This window comes from Brienomyrus brachyistius, chromosome 16 (assembly GCF_023856365.1).
Source record: "Brienomyrus brachyistius isolate T26 chromosome 16, BBRACH_0.4, whole genome shotgun sequence".
NCBI classification, from domain to species: domain Eukaryota; kingdom Metazoa; phylum Chordata; class Actinopteri; order Osteoglossiformes; family Mormyridae; genus Brienomyrus; species Brienomyrus brachyistius.
This window is the reverse complement of record NC_064548.1, coordinates 3777419-3796024: the sequence shown is the minus strand read 5'-3', so window position 1 is coordinate 3796024 and position 18606 is coordinate 3777419. Positions and strand designations below refer to the sequence as shown.

At 43.9% G+C, this 18606-nt stretch overlaps 1 protein-coding gene across 2 annotated transcripts; it reads right to left on the bottom strand.

Moving 5' to 3' along the window:
• Positions 1-7203: 7203 nt before the first annotated feature.
• On the bottom strand, positions 7204-18513 carry serpine3 (serpin peptidase inhibitor, clade E (nexin, plasminogen activator inhibitor type 1), member 3). 2 transcript variants are annotated; one of them, XM_048979878.1, is made up of 9 exons: positions 17139-18513; positions 15449-15798; positions 12924-13157; positions 11554-11757; positions 10582-10780; positions 10361-10461; positions 8176-8262; positions 7773-7856; positions 7204-7519 (listed from the first exon to the last, which is right to left on the bottom strand). In XM_048979878.1, exons 2-9 carry the CDS (start codon positions 15693-15695, stop codon positions 7479-7481), a joined length of 1197 nt encoding a protein of 398 aa, XP_048835835.1. In that variant the 5' UTR covers positions 15696-15798; positions 17139-18513; the 3' UTR covers positions 7204-7478. The 2 variants fall into 2 exon arrangements, with proteins under 2 accessions (XP_048835835.1, XP_048835836.1); XM_048979879.1 differs by lacking the exon at positions 17139-18513 and adding an exon at positions 16960-17122.
• Positions 18514-18606: the final 93 nt, after the last annotated feature.

Genomic DNA, 18606 nt, shown 5'->3' with positions numbered 1-18606 from the left:
ATCCGAATGAAAACGATGAAGAGCTAGCGGGAAAAACGGCATGAAACAGAAAAGTAACGAGAAAGCAAAGGTGAACTTGGAAAGAATTCTGTTGGAAATTCAAGATTTCCGAAAAGAGAACAATCACCAACTGGTCGATATCAAACATGAAATTAAGATTAAGCTGAGAGTCAAGGAAACGGAGGAACGCATTGACGAGGTAGACACTAGGATGCTAAAGATGGAGCACATAGTTAAAAACATGCTAGTGATTCAAAATCCACATGAAGAAAAGTTAGCCGATCAAGATCTAGGAGGGAGAATATTAGAATGTACAATGTGCTGTAAAATGAGGAAGGAAGCTCAATGCCAACTTTTGTGGAAACATTTCTCAAAGATAAAGTGATTTTACCTTTTTTAAGAAGATTGTTGATAAGATAAGTCATTCAGCTGGGGTTCTGATATGGGGACGAGGCCTGAATATACACCTGTAAACTAGATATTTCGAAACAAACATCCATCCATCCATCCATCATCTTCCGCTTAATCCAGGGTCGGGTCGTGGAGGCAGCAGTCTCAGCAGGGAAGCCCAGACTTCCCTCTCCCCGGCCACTTCATCCAGCTCCTCTGGGGGGATCCCGAGGCGTTCCCAGGTCAGCTAGGAGACACAGTCTCTCCAGCGTGTCCTGGGTCTTCCCCGGGGTCTCCTCCCAGTGGGACAAATGCCTGAACACCTCCCCAGGGAGGCGTCCTGGAGGCATCCTAATCAGATGCCCGAGCCACCTCATCTGGCTCCTCTCGATGCGGAGGAGCAGCGGCTCTACTCTGAGTCCCTCCCGAATGACTGAACTCCTCACCCTATCTCTAAGGGAGAGCCCAGCCACCCTGCACAGGAAACTCATTTCGGCCGCTTGCACCCGCGATCTCGTTCTTTCGGTCACTACCCATAGCTCATGACCATAGGTGAGGGTAGGAACGTAGATCGACTGGTAAATCGAGAGCTTTGCTTTTTGTCTCAGCTCTCTCTTCACCATGACAGACTGATGCAGCGCCCGCATGACTGCTGACGCCGCACCGATCCGCCTGTCAACCTCCCGTTCCATCGTTCCCCCACTCGTGAACAAGATCCCGAGATACTTAAACTCCTCCACTTGGGGGAGGACCCCATCCCCAACCCGGAGAGAGCATTCTACCCTTTTCCGGCTGAGAACCATGGTCTCGGATTTGGAGGTGCTGATTCTCATCCCAGCCGCTTCACACTCGGCTGCGAACTGCTCCAGTGAAAGCTGAAGGTCATGGTCCGATGAGGCCAACAGAATCACATCATCTGCAAAAAGCAGAGACCTAATCCTGAGGTCACCGAACCAGACACCCTCAACTCCCTGGCTGCACCTAGAAATTCTGTCCATTAAAGCTATGAAAAGAATCGGTGACAAAGGGCAGCCCTGACGGAGTCCAACCCTCACCGGAAACAAGTCCGAGTTATTGCCGCCCATGCGGACCTGGTTCTGGCACCGGTCATGCAGGGACCGAACCACCCTTAAAAGGAAGCCCGGTACCCCATGCTCCCGGAGCACTCCCCACAGGACTCCCAGAGGGACACGGTCGAATGCCCTCTCCAAGTCCACAAAACACATGTAGACTGGTCGGACAAACTCCCATGAACCCTCCAAAACCCTGCTGAGTGTATAGAGCTGGTCCACTGTTCCACGGCCAGGGCGAAAACCACACTGCTCCTCCTGAATCCGAGGTTCGACAATCCGGCGGACCCTCCTCTCCAGGACCCCCGAATAGACCTTACCAGGGAGGCTGAGGAGTGTGATCCCCCTAGAGTTGGAGCACACCCTCCGGTCCCCTTTCTTAAAGAGGGGGACCACCACCCCGGTCTGCCAGTCCAGAGGCACTGCCCCCGATGTCCACGCGATGCTGCAGATGCGTGTCAGCCAGGACAGCCCTACAGCATCCAGAGCCTTGAGGAACTCCGGGCGAATCTCATCCACCCCCGGGGCCCGGCCACCGAGGAGCTTTTTGACCACCTCAGTGACCTCCGCCCCAGAAATAGGCGAGTCCACCCCCAAGTCCCCACACTCTGCTTTCATATCGGAAGGCGTGTCGGTGGGATTGAGGAGGTCTTCGAAGTATTCCTTCCACCGACCCAAAACGTCCCGAGTTGAGGTCAGCAGCGCATCATCCCCACCATAACTAGTGTTGATGCTGCACCGCTTTCCCGTGTGGAGCCGCTGGATGGTGGACCAGAATCTCCTCGAAGCCGTCCGGAAGTCGTTCTCCATGGCCTTGCCAAACTCCTCCCACACCCGAGTTTTTGCCTCAGCAACCGCCAAAGCCGCATCCCGCTTGACCTGCCGGTACCTGTCAGCTGCGTCTGGAGTCCCACTGGCCAAAAAGGCCCGATAGGACTCCTTCTTCAGCTTGACGGCATCCCTTACCACCGCTGTCCACCAGCGGGTTTGGGGATTGCCGCCGCTCCGGTCAGCCGCCTCCACAATGGAGGCACGGAACATGGCCCATTCGGACTCAATGTCCCCCGCCTCCCCCGGGATATGGGAGAAGTTCTGCCGGAGGTAGGAGTTGAAACTCTCCCTGACAGGGGATTCCGCCAGACGTTCCCAGCAGACCCTCACTATAGGCTTGGCCCTGCCAGGCCTGGCCGGCTTCCTCCCCCACCAGCAGAGCCAACCCACCACCAGGTAGTGATCGGTTGACAGCTCCGCCCCTCTCTTCACCCGAGTGCCCAAGACATGCAGCCGCAAGTCCGACGACACGACTACAAAGTCGATCATCGAACTGCGGCCTAGGGTGTCCTGGTGCCAAGTGCACATATGGACACCCTTATGCTTGAACATGGTGTTCATTATGGACAATCCGTGACGAGCACAGAAGTCCAATAACAAAACACCGCTCGGGTTCAGATCGGGGGGGCCGTTCCTCCCAATCACGCCTCTCCAGGTCACTGTCATTGCCCACGTGAGCATTGAAGTTCCCCAGCAGAACAAGAGAGTCCCCAGGAGGAGCGCTCTCCAACACCCCTTCCAAGGACTCCAAAAAGGGTGGGTATTCTGAACTGCCGTTTGGCGCATAAGCGCAAACAACAGTCAGAACCTGTCCCCCCACCCGAAGGTGAAGGGAGGCTACCCTCTCGTCCACTGCGGTAAACCCCAATGTACAGGCACCCAGCCTGGGGGCAATAAGTATGCCCACCCCCGCTCGGCGCCTCTCCCCGTGGGCAACTCCAGAGTGGAAAAAGGTCCAACCCCCCTCAAGGAGACTGGTTCCAGAGCCCAAGCCGTGCGTCGAGGCGAGTCCGACTATATCTAGCTGGAACTTCACAACCTCGCGCACCAGCTCAGGCTCCTTCCCCATCAGAGAGGTGACATTCCATGTCCCTAGAGCTAGGTTCTGTAGCCAAGGATCGGACCACCAAGGTCCCTGCCTTTGGCCGCCGCCCAGATCACATCGCACCCGACCCCTATGGCCCCTCCCATGGGTGATGAGCCCATTGGAGGGGGGACCCACGTGCCTTGTTCGGGCTGTGCCCGACCAGGCCCCATGGGTGTAGGCCTGGCCACCAGGCACTCGCCATCGAGCCCCACCCCCAGGCCTGGCTCGAACAGCAAAAATGATAAGCAAGAAAATTAAAGTATTAATAAAAGATATAGGCCTAATAGATATATGGAGAGAAATATTCCCTAAAACAAGACAATATACACACTACTGAAGCGCTCATTCCATATACACTACGATTGACTATTTTATCACATTCAGGTTAAGAGTTACAGAAGCAGACACTGGAACAATAGACTTAAGTGACCATGCCCTTATATATTACTATTAATTTGGAAATCCTCAGAGGAAATACAACATAGAAATTTAACTTGAGTCTTCTTAATGACCCCTCTTTTAAAAAGCAAATGAAAGTAATGACATTAAAATTTACCAGAAAGAAAATGAAAATGGTGAGGTTTCACAACCAATATTATGGGAAGCAGCGAAGGCTGTCCTGAGAGGTAAGATCATAGCAGTAACCTCACTTACTGTAAGAAAAAACTATGCGGAAGAAAATTAGAGATATACAGTATATGAGTATAGAGCTACAAAATGGTTGAAGATTCTGGAGGGTGGCCCCGCCCAGAGTTCAGACACCAAAATATTATTACAATTAAAGAGAATAAGGAATTAAATTGATATGATATACACACAAGAAACTGAGAAAAAGATGCTCTATACAAGGCAGAGATTCTATGAAAATGGCTCTAAATTTACAAAACTACTGGCAAGGAAACTAAAAAAACAAAGAGCAGACAGAAGAATATATAAAATACAAGACCCACAACAGAATGCCACAGAAAGCAGGCAGGATAAAATTGAAGCAGTATTTGAAAGGTTTTATAAACAGCTATATACAAGAACCGCAAATAATAAAGGAGTCAAGATCAACTCTTTTTTGGAAAATTTTAAGTTACTAAAAATTTCGGCTTTTAATGTAGATTATCGTATTTACACTTCTTTAATGGCCAAAAGGATGGAAAGAATTATTCCCAGTCTAATTCACAGTGATCAAACAGGGTTTATTCACAACCGCCAAACGCAGGATAATGAAAGATGTACCTTTCATATCATGAACCATGTCAACAATATAAGGAAAAAGTGATGATTTTAAGTTTATACACAGAAAAAGCTTTTGACTCTGTTAACTGGCAATATCTTTACAGGGTTCTTGATAAATTTGCGTTTCAAGAAATAATAATAAACAGTATTAAGGTCATTTATGATAGCCCTACAGCAAAAATTAACATTAATGGCAATTTACCTAAATCCTTTACACTGAAAAGGGGAGTGAGGCAAAGGTGTGCATGGTCCCTACTCATATTTGCATTGTTCATAGAACCACTAGCACAATTTATAAGACAGCAAGATTAAATTAAGGGTATTGAAATGGGTGGGGTTGAGCACAAAATAGCATGTTACGCAGATGATGTCCTACTTTATATAAGAAAACTCGTTTTATATAAGAAGGAAAACCCTGTTTTATATGTCATCCCTACCAGAAGTGATGAATTTCTAATATTAATAAAACAGAAATTCTCACATATAATTTAGACTTACCTGATAAATTTAAAAAGGCAAACCCACTGAGATGGGAAACAAGCTCTTTCGAGTACCTAGTGCTAACCAAAGATCTCTCAAAATTGTTTGATAAGAATTATACTCCTTTGTATAACAGAATTAAAGGAGAACTAACACAGTGGAATCTCATACCATATTTAAGCCTAAGCTCTAGAATAGAAGCAATTAAAATCAATGTTTTACCGAGATTCCTATATCTCTTTCAAAACCTCCCGGTTTTAATTACCTAAAAATATTTTACGGAATGGGACAGGATTTTATCCAGATTTATATGGCAGGGAAAAGATCTCGAAAAGAAGCCGCTCCTTAGTAAAAGGCACACGGCAGCCCGCCTGGAGTTTGCCCAAAGGCACCTGAAGGACCCTCAGACCATAAGAAACAATATTCTCTGGTCTGATGAGACAGAGATTGACCTCTTTGGTGTGGATGCCAGGCGTGACGTTTGGAGGGAACCAGGCACTGCTCATCACCAGGCCAATACCATCCGTACAGTGAAGCATGGTGGTGGCAGCATCATGCTGTGGGGAAGTTTTTCAGTGGCAGGAACTGGGAGACTAGTCAGGATAAAGGGAAAGATGACTGCAGCAATGTACAGAGACATCCTGGATGGGAAAACCTCCTCCAGAGCTCTCTTGACCTCAGACTGGGGCGACGGTTCATCTTTCAGCAGGACGACGACCCTAAGCACACAGCCAAGATATCAAAGGAGCGGCTTCAGGAGAACCCTGTAAATATCCTTGTGTGGCCCAGCCAGAGCCCAGACTTGAATCCGATTGAACATCTATGGAGAGATCTTATAATAGCTGAGCACCGACGCTGCCCATCCAACCTGATGGAGCTTGAGAAGTGCTGCAAAGAGGAATGGGTGAAACTGCCCAAGGATAGGTGTGCCAAGCTTGTGACATCATATTCAAAAAGACATGAGGCTGTAATTGCTGCCACAGGTGCATCAACAAAGTATCGAGCAAAGGCTGTGAATATTTATGTACATGTGATATCTCAGTTTTTTTATTTTTAATAAATTTGCAAAAATCTCAAGTAAGCTTTTTCCACGTTGTCATTATGGGGTGTTGTGTGTAGAATTTTGAGGAGAAAGGAGCTCAAAGTAGAGCCACTGCTCTTCCACCTGGATACTAACCAGCTGCTGGTTCCGCCATCTGGCCCGGAAGCCTTCCTGGGGGGGTGTTTTGGGCATGTCGAACGAGGGGGGAGACCCAGGATATAGTGGAGAAATCACTTCTCTCAGCTGCCCTGGAAAGCCTTGGTATCCCTCCAGAGGAGCTGGAGGAGGTGGCTGGGGTGAGGGATGATTGCTGCCCCCAAGTCCCCAAACTGCATGAGCAGCAGAGAATGGGTGGATGGATGGATGATGGATGTTTTGCTCTTAAGATTTTTTGAGTGTAATACAAAGTGAGTTTTATATACCCAAAGTTAACTTGCTGGAACCAGGTTAACAAACCCTGAAATGGTGCTACGATGGTGGTTATCAGCCCAGTAAGTTGAATGGGGATTTGTCTGTGCATGTTCACATAATTGTTAACTAATGATTCAAACTAAGAGTTGCCTATTGATATGTAGGAGGTAGGCATTGCCCATCTTGCTCAGCAAACTTTATCGACAGCACCCCTGCCCAGCTGACAAGGGGCTGTAAAGGGACTGACACCGAATATCAGTATCAGGATAAATCAGTGGTATCACCAATTCCAAATCCTTAGCTAAAGGGTGGCTCTTATATCAATTTTTTGCAAGTTTCTACCTACATTTTTGGTGAAGGGGCAGGACATATGCCTCTCTTAAGCTAAAAGTCAGATTCTCTTGTAGCAGGTTAGTCATGCAGCGTAAAATACTGTAGCAATATACCCCATTTTAAAATGAGCTATGATTCGTAGTGCCAAAAACTCAGAAGTAAGTCTCAAAGTAACCTCACTTAGACAGTAAACCCACTTTTCAGTACAGCCCTCAGTAGTGGAAGCTGAAAAATAAAATAGCTACAACTCTCAAAATAAGTTGAACATTGCAATCTGTTTCTTAGGTTGTGTGTGCTTAGTCATAATCCCTCAAATAAGAATAAAAATGAAAAACAGGTATTATAATTTTATTCACAAATATTTACATAGCTGTTATCACACTGACTCGGTGTTTCCCAACTCAGTCTTCAAGGACCCACAGACAGTCCACGTTTTTGCTCCCAATTCCAGACTTTTGTCATCAGGAGCTGGGAGGGAGCAAAAATGTGGACTGTTTGGGCATCCCCGAGAACCAGGTTGGGAAACATTGCTGTAACTGATTCAGTGCACGTCAGACTGAATATCTGTGGTTTCACGTTATTGTGACTATTGCTGTCACAGTTTCTGCTATGCTGGATTCACCATACGCCCGACGAACAGAATGGTCCCTGCCATAAGGAGAGAAAGTACCAGTCACTGCACACATGGGTTATAAGGAAAGAAAAACAGGCTTGAAAACAGGCGGCTATAGATTTCTGTCCCAGGGTGCCTTATACAGTGTGCTGTATACAGTATCCATGTAATCTAATAGTACAGGTCACAATTCCCTGGTGTGGATAAAACTGCAAGCTTTGGGATTTGCATTACTTATAATTAAAATCTGCTAAGAGAACCATTTTCATTTAAAAAACGTTATTGTACCTGTGCTGACTTGTTTGAGGAGGAAAAGGAAGGGTCGGTCTGCCTTGAACACGGGCGCTCGTGACCGTTTGAGCAGGACCACCGCTGCACAGGAGGACATACTTTTCATGTTTGTTTTATTGTGAAGTCTAGTTTGGAACTTGTCTCCTAAGTAACACTCTTAGTGCAATTATCAGCCAGTTATATCACAAAAATGTGTTACAAAATGTATGACTAATGCAGTTTAGGTGATGCACCTCTGTAAACATTAAGGTAGTGCAATGTTTTCTATAAATCTCTTACATGGAAAAGGCAGAGCTTAGGGCCCGCAGACTGTGCTGGTTCTGGATTCTGAGGTCTATGTCTGAGCTGTGACAGTCAGTAAATAGACATCTGGAAGTTTGAGAGAATCACTTGTACGTACCTGTGGCCGCCTCTGCCTTGGTCCCATTCTCCATGACGTCCACCACGGCCTCCTGCAGAGCCTCAGACACATAGAGGCCCTCCTCAGCTGGAAACAAGAGGAGTGTAGGTGTTACGTAAGGGGGTAGCCCTAAATTCACACAAATAATCATGTGGCCAGATGCCGCTAGTGTTAAGCAGGTACTAATTTAAATTTAAGAAAAATTAAATCCAATTGTTTTAAAATTCTAATGTATTCTCTAAAAGCTCCAGAAAGATGGATCTTTGACATAAATGCGTGTGATGGGACCAATGAGGCTTTAAAACCAAGCACTGTCGGCATTACCATACACCATGAGGCACCACCTCCCTATTGGTTACTCTGGCAACACACAATCATTGACAGTGTACTGTAAAGCCCACCCATCAGATTCAAAACATATTCCAGGAAGCAACGAACAAAGGAGGTGCTCGAAATGTCCAATTGTTTACTCATTCACTTTATAGCATTCCCTACACAGAACACTCATTAGGGGATAAGGGCAAACAGTCCTTATATATTTTGGACACTAGGTGGATGTTATGCTGCTACATATTTCCGCACTGGATATTCATAACTGTTATCCCTGTCGTATAAATAAACGAATGAGTTGCAATTTCTGAATAAGTACATGTGTCTTTGCAAGGCCAAAATAAAAATAAAACTAAACTTTACTGTACAAATCTTCGCCCAAGTTATTTTATTTACGACATACTTGACTGTGCTGTATCCACGTGCGCAAGCATGGTGAGGACTGCAGCTGTAACTATGGTGTTTATACTAATCTTCAATACACTGTATTAATTGTGAATTAATTTTACTTATGAAAAGCAGTAAAATCCATTAAAATAACTGTTAGTTTTTAAGGCAGTGGTAGCCCGGGCACTGTTGTTATAGCTCATGTGCAAGAATTTCATAAGCAAGCTACTTAACAACGATTTAAGCTCAGACTAAGCTCAACGAGTTACAGCTCAGACTGGCCAAAGTTGCTCATATATTGTTCCGACACTCATGTGATGGCCTAAGTCGACCGATGTAGGCTTGATATTTGCGCACTATGCTTTGGTGTACCTCGCTCCGATTCTGTAGTATGTTATGTAGTCAATGACATTTACAGTTGAAAATTTTAACAGCAATACAAAATGGCCTACTCACGATATATTGAGTGATGGGAAATTTTGAACACAGTCAAAGACACTAAATGCTACATTTTCATTTAAAAATTGAGGTTTCAAACAAAAAAAGTCTCGCTCTCAACACGGGCGATTTGACATGGTTTATAAAAGTATTTCCATCCACAGTGAATGAGCGAAAATGTACATGACATAACTATTAGCCCATATTAAGCATGCAGGCATCGAGCCAGTGATCTGTAAATTAGTTTCTTTTTCTGCAAGTATGCAGCCGTCACATTATGAGACATGTTATTAGCGTGATACAGGTCAGCAACAGGGAATGCACCATTGAAACCAGCTCCAAGGTGAAAGGGGAAAACTATCAGGGGCTCAGACCCTAATGGCTGGGGAAACTGGGTGATCGATCCACCAGTACACTCCCGCTATGGTGGCAAATTTTATAACAATAAATACTGGTTTTGGGATCGGTATCTTTGAAACCAACCCGGGGAATGGATCCAATGAGATGGAACAGAAAATCAGAGGTATCATCCATCTCAACTCTTTAGTTATGTGTAGAGCGACCAGGTGAACTATCAGACAATGAGAGGGTGTAACTAGTGATATCAAACCAGGGATGGGCTGCGTGATCAGCACCTCAATTAGGGTGGTTTTAGTGTCTGTGTTTTCACTTATCCATACTGCAACTCTAAAGCAGAGTTTTCTTAAGTATATGGCTCTGAGAGCATTGTCAAAAGTCTCAGTTTTCGAGGGCTGAAACGCCTGGGAGTCGATGAAAGGGGAGAATGGAGACTGATATCGGGGTTTTGATACAAAAACATGAGTGGAGACACAGCAAGAAGTACAGTGTATAAGCTGTTCCAATAACATCGCAAAACAATTTGGCACAAACTTTATGTCCTTGGGGATAAATAATTCCATCTTTTTTGAGCTGCTCAAGTAACAGACTAGTTCAATGACTACCTCAGTGTTGCTGTGAATAGATCCCTTTACAAGTGATTTTTGCTTTTTTTAGATCAGGATAAAGTTACCTGAGATCCCTGTGAAGTCTGCAGCTGCGGGATCGAAGATGTCAGAGACACCAAGTGAGGGTAGCACTGATCTCAGGCTGGACCTGCTGTGGATCCTGAACCTGCCAATGGTGACACACTATTTCACTCTTTGTCTGGTGTGGTATTACAGCACCTTAATGTCAGAGAACAGGAACTGGACACTCTGTTGCCCTTCCTATCCTCTCCACAGTGGTGCTCACCTTGGGAGGAAGATGTCCATCTTGATCTTGTGCAGGCTGGAGTGCCACATGGTCACAGCATGTCCACTGAGCTGTGTCTCCAGTTGGGACAGGGGTATCTTTCTGTCACTGGGCTGAACCACCAGAAGACCAAAGTAACCCCCCAGATAGGGGAGCTCAAGGACAGTGTACCTCAGGTCCATGGGAGTATGGAATTGGCCTGGACACACACACACACACACACACACACACACACACACACAGAGTTTTCAATTACTGTATGTCTTTGTGGGGACACTCCACTCAATTCTATGGAGAAAACTCTAATCCCAACATGACCTTAACCCCTACCCAGCCCTAACCTTAACCATAAGTAACCAAATAGAATACAAGACTTTTGGCATTTTTAGTATTTTGATTGCATTCATAGATCTTTGTGGGGACCTGAAAAATGTAATCCTAATCTACACATACACACACACACACACACGCGCGCGCACACACAAAGCAGTAGTTCCAAACCCAATGAAAGTTCACTGTCAACCACTATCACCTCAACTACCGCATTAAAATATCCAGCTGTATACATGGGTGATATGTACTAGGTTTGCTGTGTAAAATGTTGGATGAATATTTTTTCCTGAGATCCCTGTAAGCCTGAGGTTTTGCATATTCTTCCTGTTACAGAATCATCAAAGCATAGAATATATTATACCTAGGATATCATGTTACATATCCATCCATCTCTCTTCCATACTGCTTTAATGAGTACAAGGTCAGAATATACTACATATCATTTTTCAGAATGTGTAGGTTTTTGTTTAAGACTTCAAAGGACATTCTTTTTTTCCAGAATGGCTCATATACTGTATATCCTTATGTACTTCATTCACTCATTATAAAGCTGAATTTAGGTGACTTATTTGGAGCGTAGCTATAGTTCCATGTAATACAGGGATCCTTCTACTGTAGACTTGCGATGCATTTGCTTACCAAAGCGGGCCTCTGTGAGCTGGTGCATCATGGGAACCTTAGTGACACTGCCATCAGCCAAGGTGAAGGGCAGCTCCTCCCCTAGATGAAAGCACCTCTGCCAGGTGCTACGGAAAGCCAGTGTGCTCACCAGTGCCATGTGTGGCCCCGCCCACTCTGGAGAGTCACTCCAGATGGGCAATCGTACATCCATCTCAGTGCCAGCTATAAGATAGAGCACATTTTCTGCAAATTTTTAAATAAAACTTCTTGCATTACTATTACAAGACTGCAGAATCATATTGGGAAAGGGACTACACTTTAAGCTAGAAGATTCCAGGTTCAACAAGGCACTTTCACACAGGTGAGGTTCCTGAGCTAATTAACTGATTACCACGAATATCATGTGAATATCTTGGGAAGGGGCATCATCTTGCATGAATGTCATAACCTTTATGAAAGTTGCTCACTTCTTCTTGTGTCATTGTTTGAAGAAGGTATCTTCTAGAAACTGGCGGTACATCCTGTAGTTAATTTTTACACCATCTGCAAGTCTACAAGTTCATCACTGATAATTGCAGCCCACACCATCACTCCTCCACCACCTTTGTGGCAGAAGATGTCCATCCATGGGCCCATCCATCTGGTCAACAAGAGTCACTCTCATCTTATCTGGCACCAAATTTTTTTGTAACCTCAGTCATGAAACAGATCAATGCCCATTCTTGGTGTTTTAACGTGTGCACCTGATTCACTCGAGGTCGTGTTTCATCCTTTGTGATTTTAACAATGTTGTGTAACACACTACACCTAGTACTTCCAGAGATTCTGTTCAGATTGTAATTTTGAAAAATGGTGGCATTTGATTCTAACAGTTTCTGTAAGTCTCCCTTTTAATTTGACACAAATATTTGGCAGTTAATTTGTGTCGTCTTCTCTCTACATGCTTCTTTCATCCTCTTTGGTGGTTGGCCACAAAATGCTTGACTGTACAAAGATCATGTTTTATAAGTTTGGCAATTTTGATTGTTTTGCATCACTCTGATCGGCACTTTTTAGGTTCATTTTAATACCAATAATAATTTGCTTAATAATTCAACACAGGGAAGTATCTAAGGTTTCCTGTTTTACCCAAACAGGAAGTACCCAGACAGAATACTGAGCATGCTCTGATTTTAAACAGGCCATTCTTAATTGGAGATTAATCTGGACTGAATTATTGGTCTGAAGAGAAGATACAAGCAAAACACACAGATAAGTAATAATTCTGCATGCAGCCTGTATTGTTTCCATTATTATACCAGTTACTTGTGCATCACTGTGTGTAATATTAAGTATTTTAATAGCTTTGCGTTGATAAACATAAATGGTTTCATATAGTGCTAGCTCACCATCTGCATTTTTGAGGATCCATTCCTCTAGCTGGCTGGGAGTCTGGTTCGGCTGATTAAAGCTTGTTTGAACCAAGCTGCTGTTGCCCCATGCTGATGCATGTTGGATAAAGTCTGGGAGGAGTGATATGCCGTGCTGGATGAACAGGGCACATGCCAGCCGAACTGCCACTCTCCCACTGGAGTTACCCGCATCCCCCCAATCATGTTGCAGGAGCTCCTGTACATGCATATCTGGGGGCAGCAAAAATTTAGGTTAGATATGATATGTTAGATATGTCCAGAAATATGCTTCACCCAGGGGACATGGGAACTGGCACTACACTGCAGTGCTATGCCAGTTAGCAAGGGCCCTCACAGTGCCATACACAGCAGGGCTCCATGCCTTTTCCCTGCCCATTTCTTCTATATTCATCATATTGCCTATGAATTCCGAATGTTAGCTTACCATATTAATATATCCCAGATTTTGACATTCATCATTATATATATACAGTACTGTGCAAAGGTCTTAGGCAAGCAAAGAAATTGGTGTTTAGATTATCCTCGTGTTGGTGTAAAACTATGATATTATGCCTGTCAAAGTGTGTCAGCTTAGCCATTTCAGAACCTCTGCTAAAATCATCCTAGTATTTGCAGCGGCCGTCCAGTGCAGCCATGTATGTATGACTTGGCCACTAGCACACCTCATACAGCTAGTCAATCTGTCACTGACTTTTTAAACCAATATATTTAATTATTTGATTGAGCTGTTGGTGAAATTTAACAAAATCATGGAACGGCTGAGGTGCCCCTGAGGAGAAGTTTGGGAACTGAAGCGGTGTTCATCTAGCCATCCAACTAGATATCAGTAACTTTTTAGAAACAGAAGAAATTATTACTAGTTTTTATTGTGTTACTCTTAATTTGCACATGCTCTAATGTTAAATTGTGTTCTTTGTTCTAAGCCAAAGTACACTTGCTACCCAGATAAACAGCTTTAAACATTTCTTTGGACTGCCTAAGACTTTTGCACAGTACTGTATATAAGGCATAGATAGGCTGTGGCTCCTGAAAGTTTTTTCTGTGTGTGTGTGTGTGTGTTTTAACTTAACAAGCCAGTCCTCATTTTACAAATATTAAAAAAGAAGACACACCCAAAATATAATGCTTATTACTCTTGAACCACTTGTACTACATTCTTAAACAAGGGCTGATTTAAATCCTGACAGTGATGTAATGTTAATAAGTTACACAGGGATTTCTAAAAGTATGACTTATATGGATAGAAAATACTGTTTTTAACTGATTTTACTTTGAACTTTTTTTTTGTGCTGCAAATGATTTTGTGATTTGTTTTGGCATTAAAAAGATTTTTTTATGGCCTGGTGACCCAGCAAACACAGTGGATACAAAGACAGCACCCTCAGTAACACTTGCAGCAGATTTTCTCACACTATGTCTAGTTGGCCCAGTCTTGCAAACCGTAATTAAAAATGTAAAATATATGCCTTACCTCTGTTTAATCTGCGTTTCATTGTAATTTTTTCTTCTGCATTCCATTTCTGGCATAATACCTTACTTTTAAAAAGTGATTCCTGGCACGCCCACCTCCCACTCCATGGCCAGTAATGATCAGGGCTACTGATCACTGTATGCCTTTTAGGAGAGGTGGGGCTTGTGATATGTCATTGAACTCAAGATTTTATTGGCTGTTCATTCCTTCCATGTTTGAGAAGCTCCAGGCTATTGGGTGTCCAAGAGATCTGGCCAATGGGAGGGCAATTCGTCATCATGATTGGGGGCAGTTGGCTAAAAACAGTTGCCAATAATTCGAAACTAAAATCAGCTTGCCTGCTGGCTTATTTTATTTTAAGGGTCTGCCATACGCATCAAATCCATGGGTAAACACAAATGACATCACTGACGTCATGAAACAGGGATTGTTTTTTCCTTCTATGTTTGCCCAATTTGGCTTGTTTTTAAATAAAGGACTATGAGGGATATCGATCATCGAACCCTTATGGAGGTATGGACACCGATGTCAGCATGCTTTGAGAGGTGGTATGTTGTTATTCATGTAAACAAACAGGGCACATTTTGACTTCTATATGGAAATATTTTGGCATCCATGTTGAAATATTATAAAAATATTTATTTTAAAGGCATTATGATCAGAAAACAGCTTAAAAGGGATAAAACATTTTATTTTATTTGTATTTTTATTTCATCATTTTCTGACATTTTTCATTTTGAAATAATATTAACTCTATTAATTTCTGTAGGCATACGTTTAAACTCCAACAAACTATGACAATCCTACCCTGCCCTAACCTTAATGCTTCTGCCATTTTTCGTTATTTGATTACTTTCAGAGATACTTAGGTTATGCTTGTGCGGACTGAAAAAATGGTAAAAAGTTACAGGTTTATATCACATTGTGTTTCTACTGAAACTTGGAATGATGCTGGACTGTCTGATTTTGGTAGATACAGGGTTTTGAATGATGGGGCCTGATTTCCAGGGGTGGTGCTGGTAGGTCTTACCCTTGACGTTGTAGCCGAGGGCCTCCTCCAGCTGGGCCAGGCTGCGTCCCCTGGTCCCAAACTGCAGGAGCCCCAGGGCCATGGAGACGCTGAGGGGTGACACAATGAGGTTGGAGCCCCTGTCTACGTCGGCGAGCGCCTGGTAGAGTTTGACGGCAAACTCTGTATGCGGATCTCGCAGTCTGCCACGGCGGCCCTGCACCAGCCAGACACAGATGAGAAGCCAGCTCAGCCATTGACCACCCATGGCAGCACGAGGGACACGATGCAAGGCACTACAGCCAGGGGTCACGGTGTCTGTGGAGGGTGCACAGTTTCTGTGGTGACAGGGTGGTTGTGGAGAAGGTTCGCTGTAAATCAAATTAACACAAAATATCATTACTCATTTCTGAGCAGAAGAACGTGACGTGTGAAGCAACATTATATTCGTAGCTTATCCCTATGTGCGGTAACTGGGTGAACACTGGTGGATGTCATATGAGCTGAGGTTTTATTTACTTATATTATGGTACAATGTTAGATAATTATTTCTCCCCTGAGACTATAACCTGCACCATTTTGGCAATTCTTTAACCACTGAAATACGTATTGCTCTGTAAATAACTGTGTCTGCACTTTTAACCTGCTCCATTGTCTTTGCTACTAACGGCGCTTTTCGACCGCACCAAATAAGGTAGTTGTGGTACGGTACTTTCGGTACTTCCGCTATTCCATTGACTTCAAGTACCAATACCAAACAGTTCCAGTACTGAAAGTGCCAAACAAACTGGGGTGCTTCTTTGGTACTTTCGTACTTTGGGGTGGGACTTCAAACGCTATCTTTTGTTGATTGTTTACGCAAATAGCCTGCCAATAAAACACAATACAAACGCTGCCTCAGCGTTTTAAAATGGACCTAAAAAAGTGCCAGATACGGATGGCATGACAAGAAATGAAAAAGTATTTTGTTAGATATACTAATACAGCACGCATATAGCATGTTGTCCTAGCGATGTAATTTTGTTGTATTTTCTCGAAGTAGGCCCACCAAAAGTTCGGTACCTGGTGCGGTGGAAAACCCTTTAATTAGCGCAATACCAGGTACGGTAGTAACCCGCTTACTGTGTAAATTTACTAGCAGTTTAAATCAGCTAGCTCTCCCCCGACGCAGGGCACCAGGAAAACTTCAGATTAAGTGAAGACTAAAGTTGCATTTAGTACATTACTAAAAGAATGTATTGCTAAAGTGTGTGTGTGTGTATACACACACACACACAGCTAACATAAAGTGAAATTGTTCCAGATCTAATTAGGCTATAGAATTTAATATTTCACATTTTACTATAAAATTAACCACAGTATTACTCTAATTGATCAACAACATCATAAAATTCATCTGCACACTCCAGGATGGAAACGTCCCAGTCCTTTACCCTGACAGAATAAAAATACACATGAACATCTTTCCCCACAAATGTCTAATTAAATTTGATAGATACGTTAAGTAACAGGTAATGTTTTAACCATTTTACCCTCTTGTCTGCCTCAGTTGATATCGCACTCCCTGTCACTGTGCTTTCGTTCGTCCCGGTCGACACTCCTTTTCCCTTGCCCGATATTTTTGTGGCATTTAGTGAGGCATGTTAAGTCAATAAACCGCGTTGAAAGGGGGATGGCCAGTGTTTGCGATCTCTGTCGGCGATGTCCGTACCACTGGATCAGAATCCCTGGCGGCGGGTGCTCCACGGGGCTCCACGGGGCCAGGCGGGGAGAAGCATACCTCCGATCGTAAAATCCCGTCCCGTATCAAATAATAATACTATAGTGTGACAATATTCCCTTTTCATAATATTTTGTATGTGCCGTTTTTAAAATCCGATTGCACTACATTTACTTTGTTTGCACTATGTGCAGCCTGGTGCATTTGTACATTGTCTGTTTTGCACTGTGTGTACATTCCTCAGCGCTACAGTGTTCTTGCTCCTGTATGCCTGAATTCCCCCCTGGGATCGATAAAATTAATCTTAATCTTAATAATGTCTGTGAGTCAGAACCCAAAGCATCCATGGCAGAAGGGAATGTGCTCTGGCTTCCAGATTCCAGAAATCGTGCAGGTCGAGACTGGAGAGACCTTGAGAAACACTCATAACAGTGAAACAGAGAAACAGGCATAAGAAATCCTAGCCTGAGGTCCGATTGGACAGTCTTTACAGCCCTGATCCTGACTGATATGTTTTAAGAGAGGTTTAAAATCAGCATTGTGAATCCTGGACCACAGATACCAAATATAACATCTATTCAGTGAACAAAGGTCTTTTAAATGGCGTTCAGGTTTTCTTTCCTCTCAAGCCCTTCATCAGTTTTTTCTCTATTAATACATTCTATGCTAATATAGCTGCTAGCAGTTAAAGCTGAATATAGACCTTGCCCACCAGCATCTTACTCTGATACTGTTCTCACCACAGTTCATTTGACCTAGAAGTGACCTTTGACATCCTGTACATGGTTTATGGTAGGTGCTTGACATGACACATGGGACAGGCATGATGATTATTATTCACTGCCTTTGGACACCCTGAAGTTCTGGATGTGGTACTAAAGATACACATCTGGAATCTGTCCTCCAAGACCACTCTGTTACAGATGGTGATAGCATGTGCAATGGGTATCGGATCATTTCTGGTTCTTTTTATTTGGGGATCTTGGGGTAACGCAAGGTAACGCAAAGTTTCCGTGCGGTTGAGGAATGCCGGAAGGATGGTCGAAGTTTGGGGTTCAAGGTAAAACATTAAATTGGTTATGTAGCTGGGAAGCTGCTAGTACAAACCATGGTGACCTCATGCTGAGTGCCCAGTTTGACTAGAGGAGTCAGACTGGTAAACAGCCCGCAGCACTGTAGCCATCAAAGACCATGAGGGGCTTGTGAATGGAGGCCTGAGGCATGTGGGACATGGCAGGTGGCTTGGAGGGCATGTATTGGAATTGGTACTGAAATTACCAAATGTAACAACACAATTAGCTGTAGCAAAGGATGCTTACCTTCTTTTGCTGCCAGAGAAAAACACAGACTCATTAAAGCAAGACAAATGAAGGACATTAATTAGCGGAAGCTAACCCTTAGTGACCTACTTCCACACCCAAGCCCCCGAGGGGTGGATTAGTGGTGCACAGTGCTTTGG

Coding starts and splice junctions, on each gene's coding strand:
- serpine3 (XM_048979878.1), bottom strand. CDS start 15,695: ATGGGTGGTCAATGGCTGAGCTGGCTTCTCATCTGTGTCTGGCTGGTG. Junction 13,158..15,448: donor CCTCGGCTACAACGTCAAGG/GTAAGACCTACC, acceptor TGCTGCCCCCAG/ATATGCATGTACAGGAGCTC. Junction 7,857..8,175: donor CAAGGCAGAGGCGGCCACAG/GTACGTACAAGT, acceptor CCTCCTGTGCAG/CGGTGGTCCTGCTCAAACGG.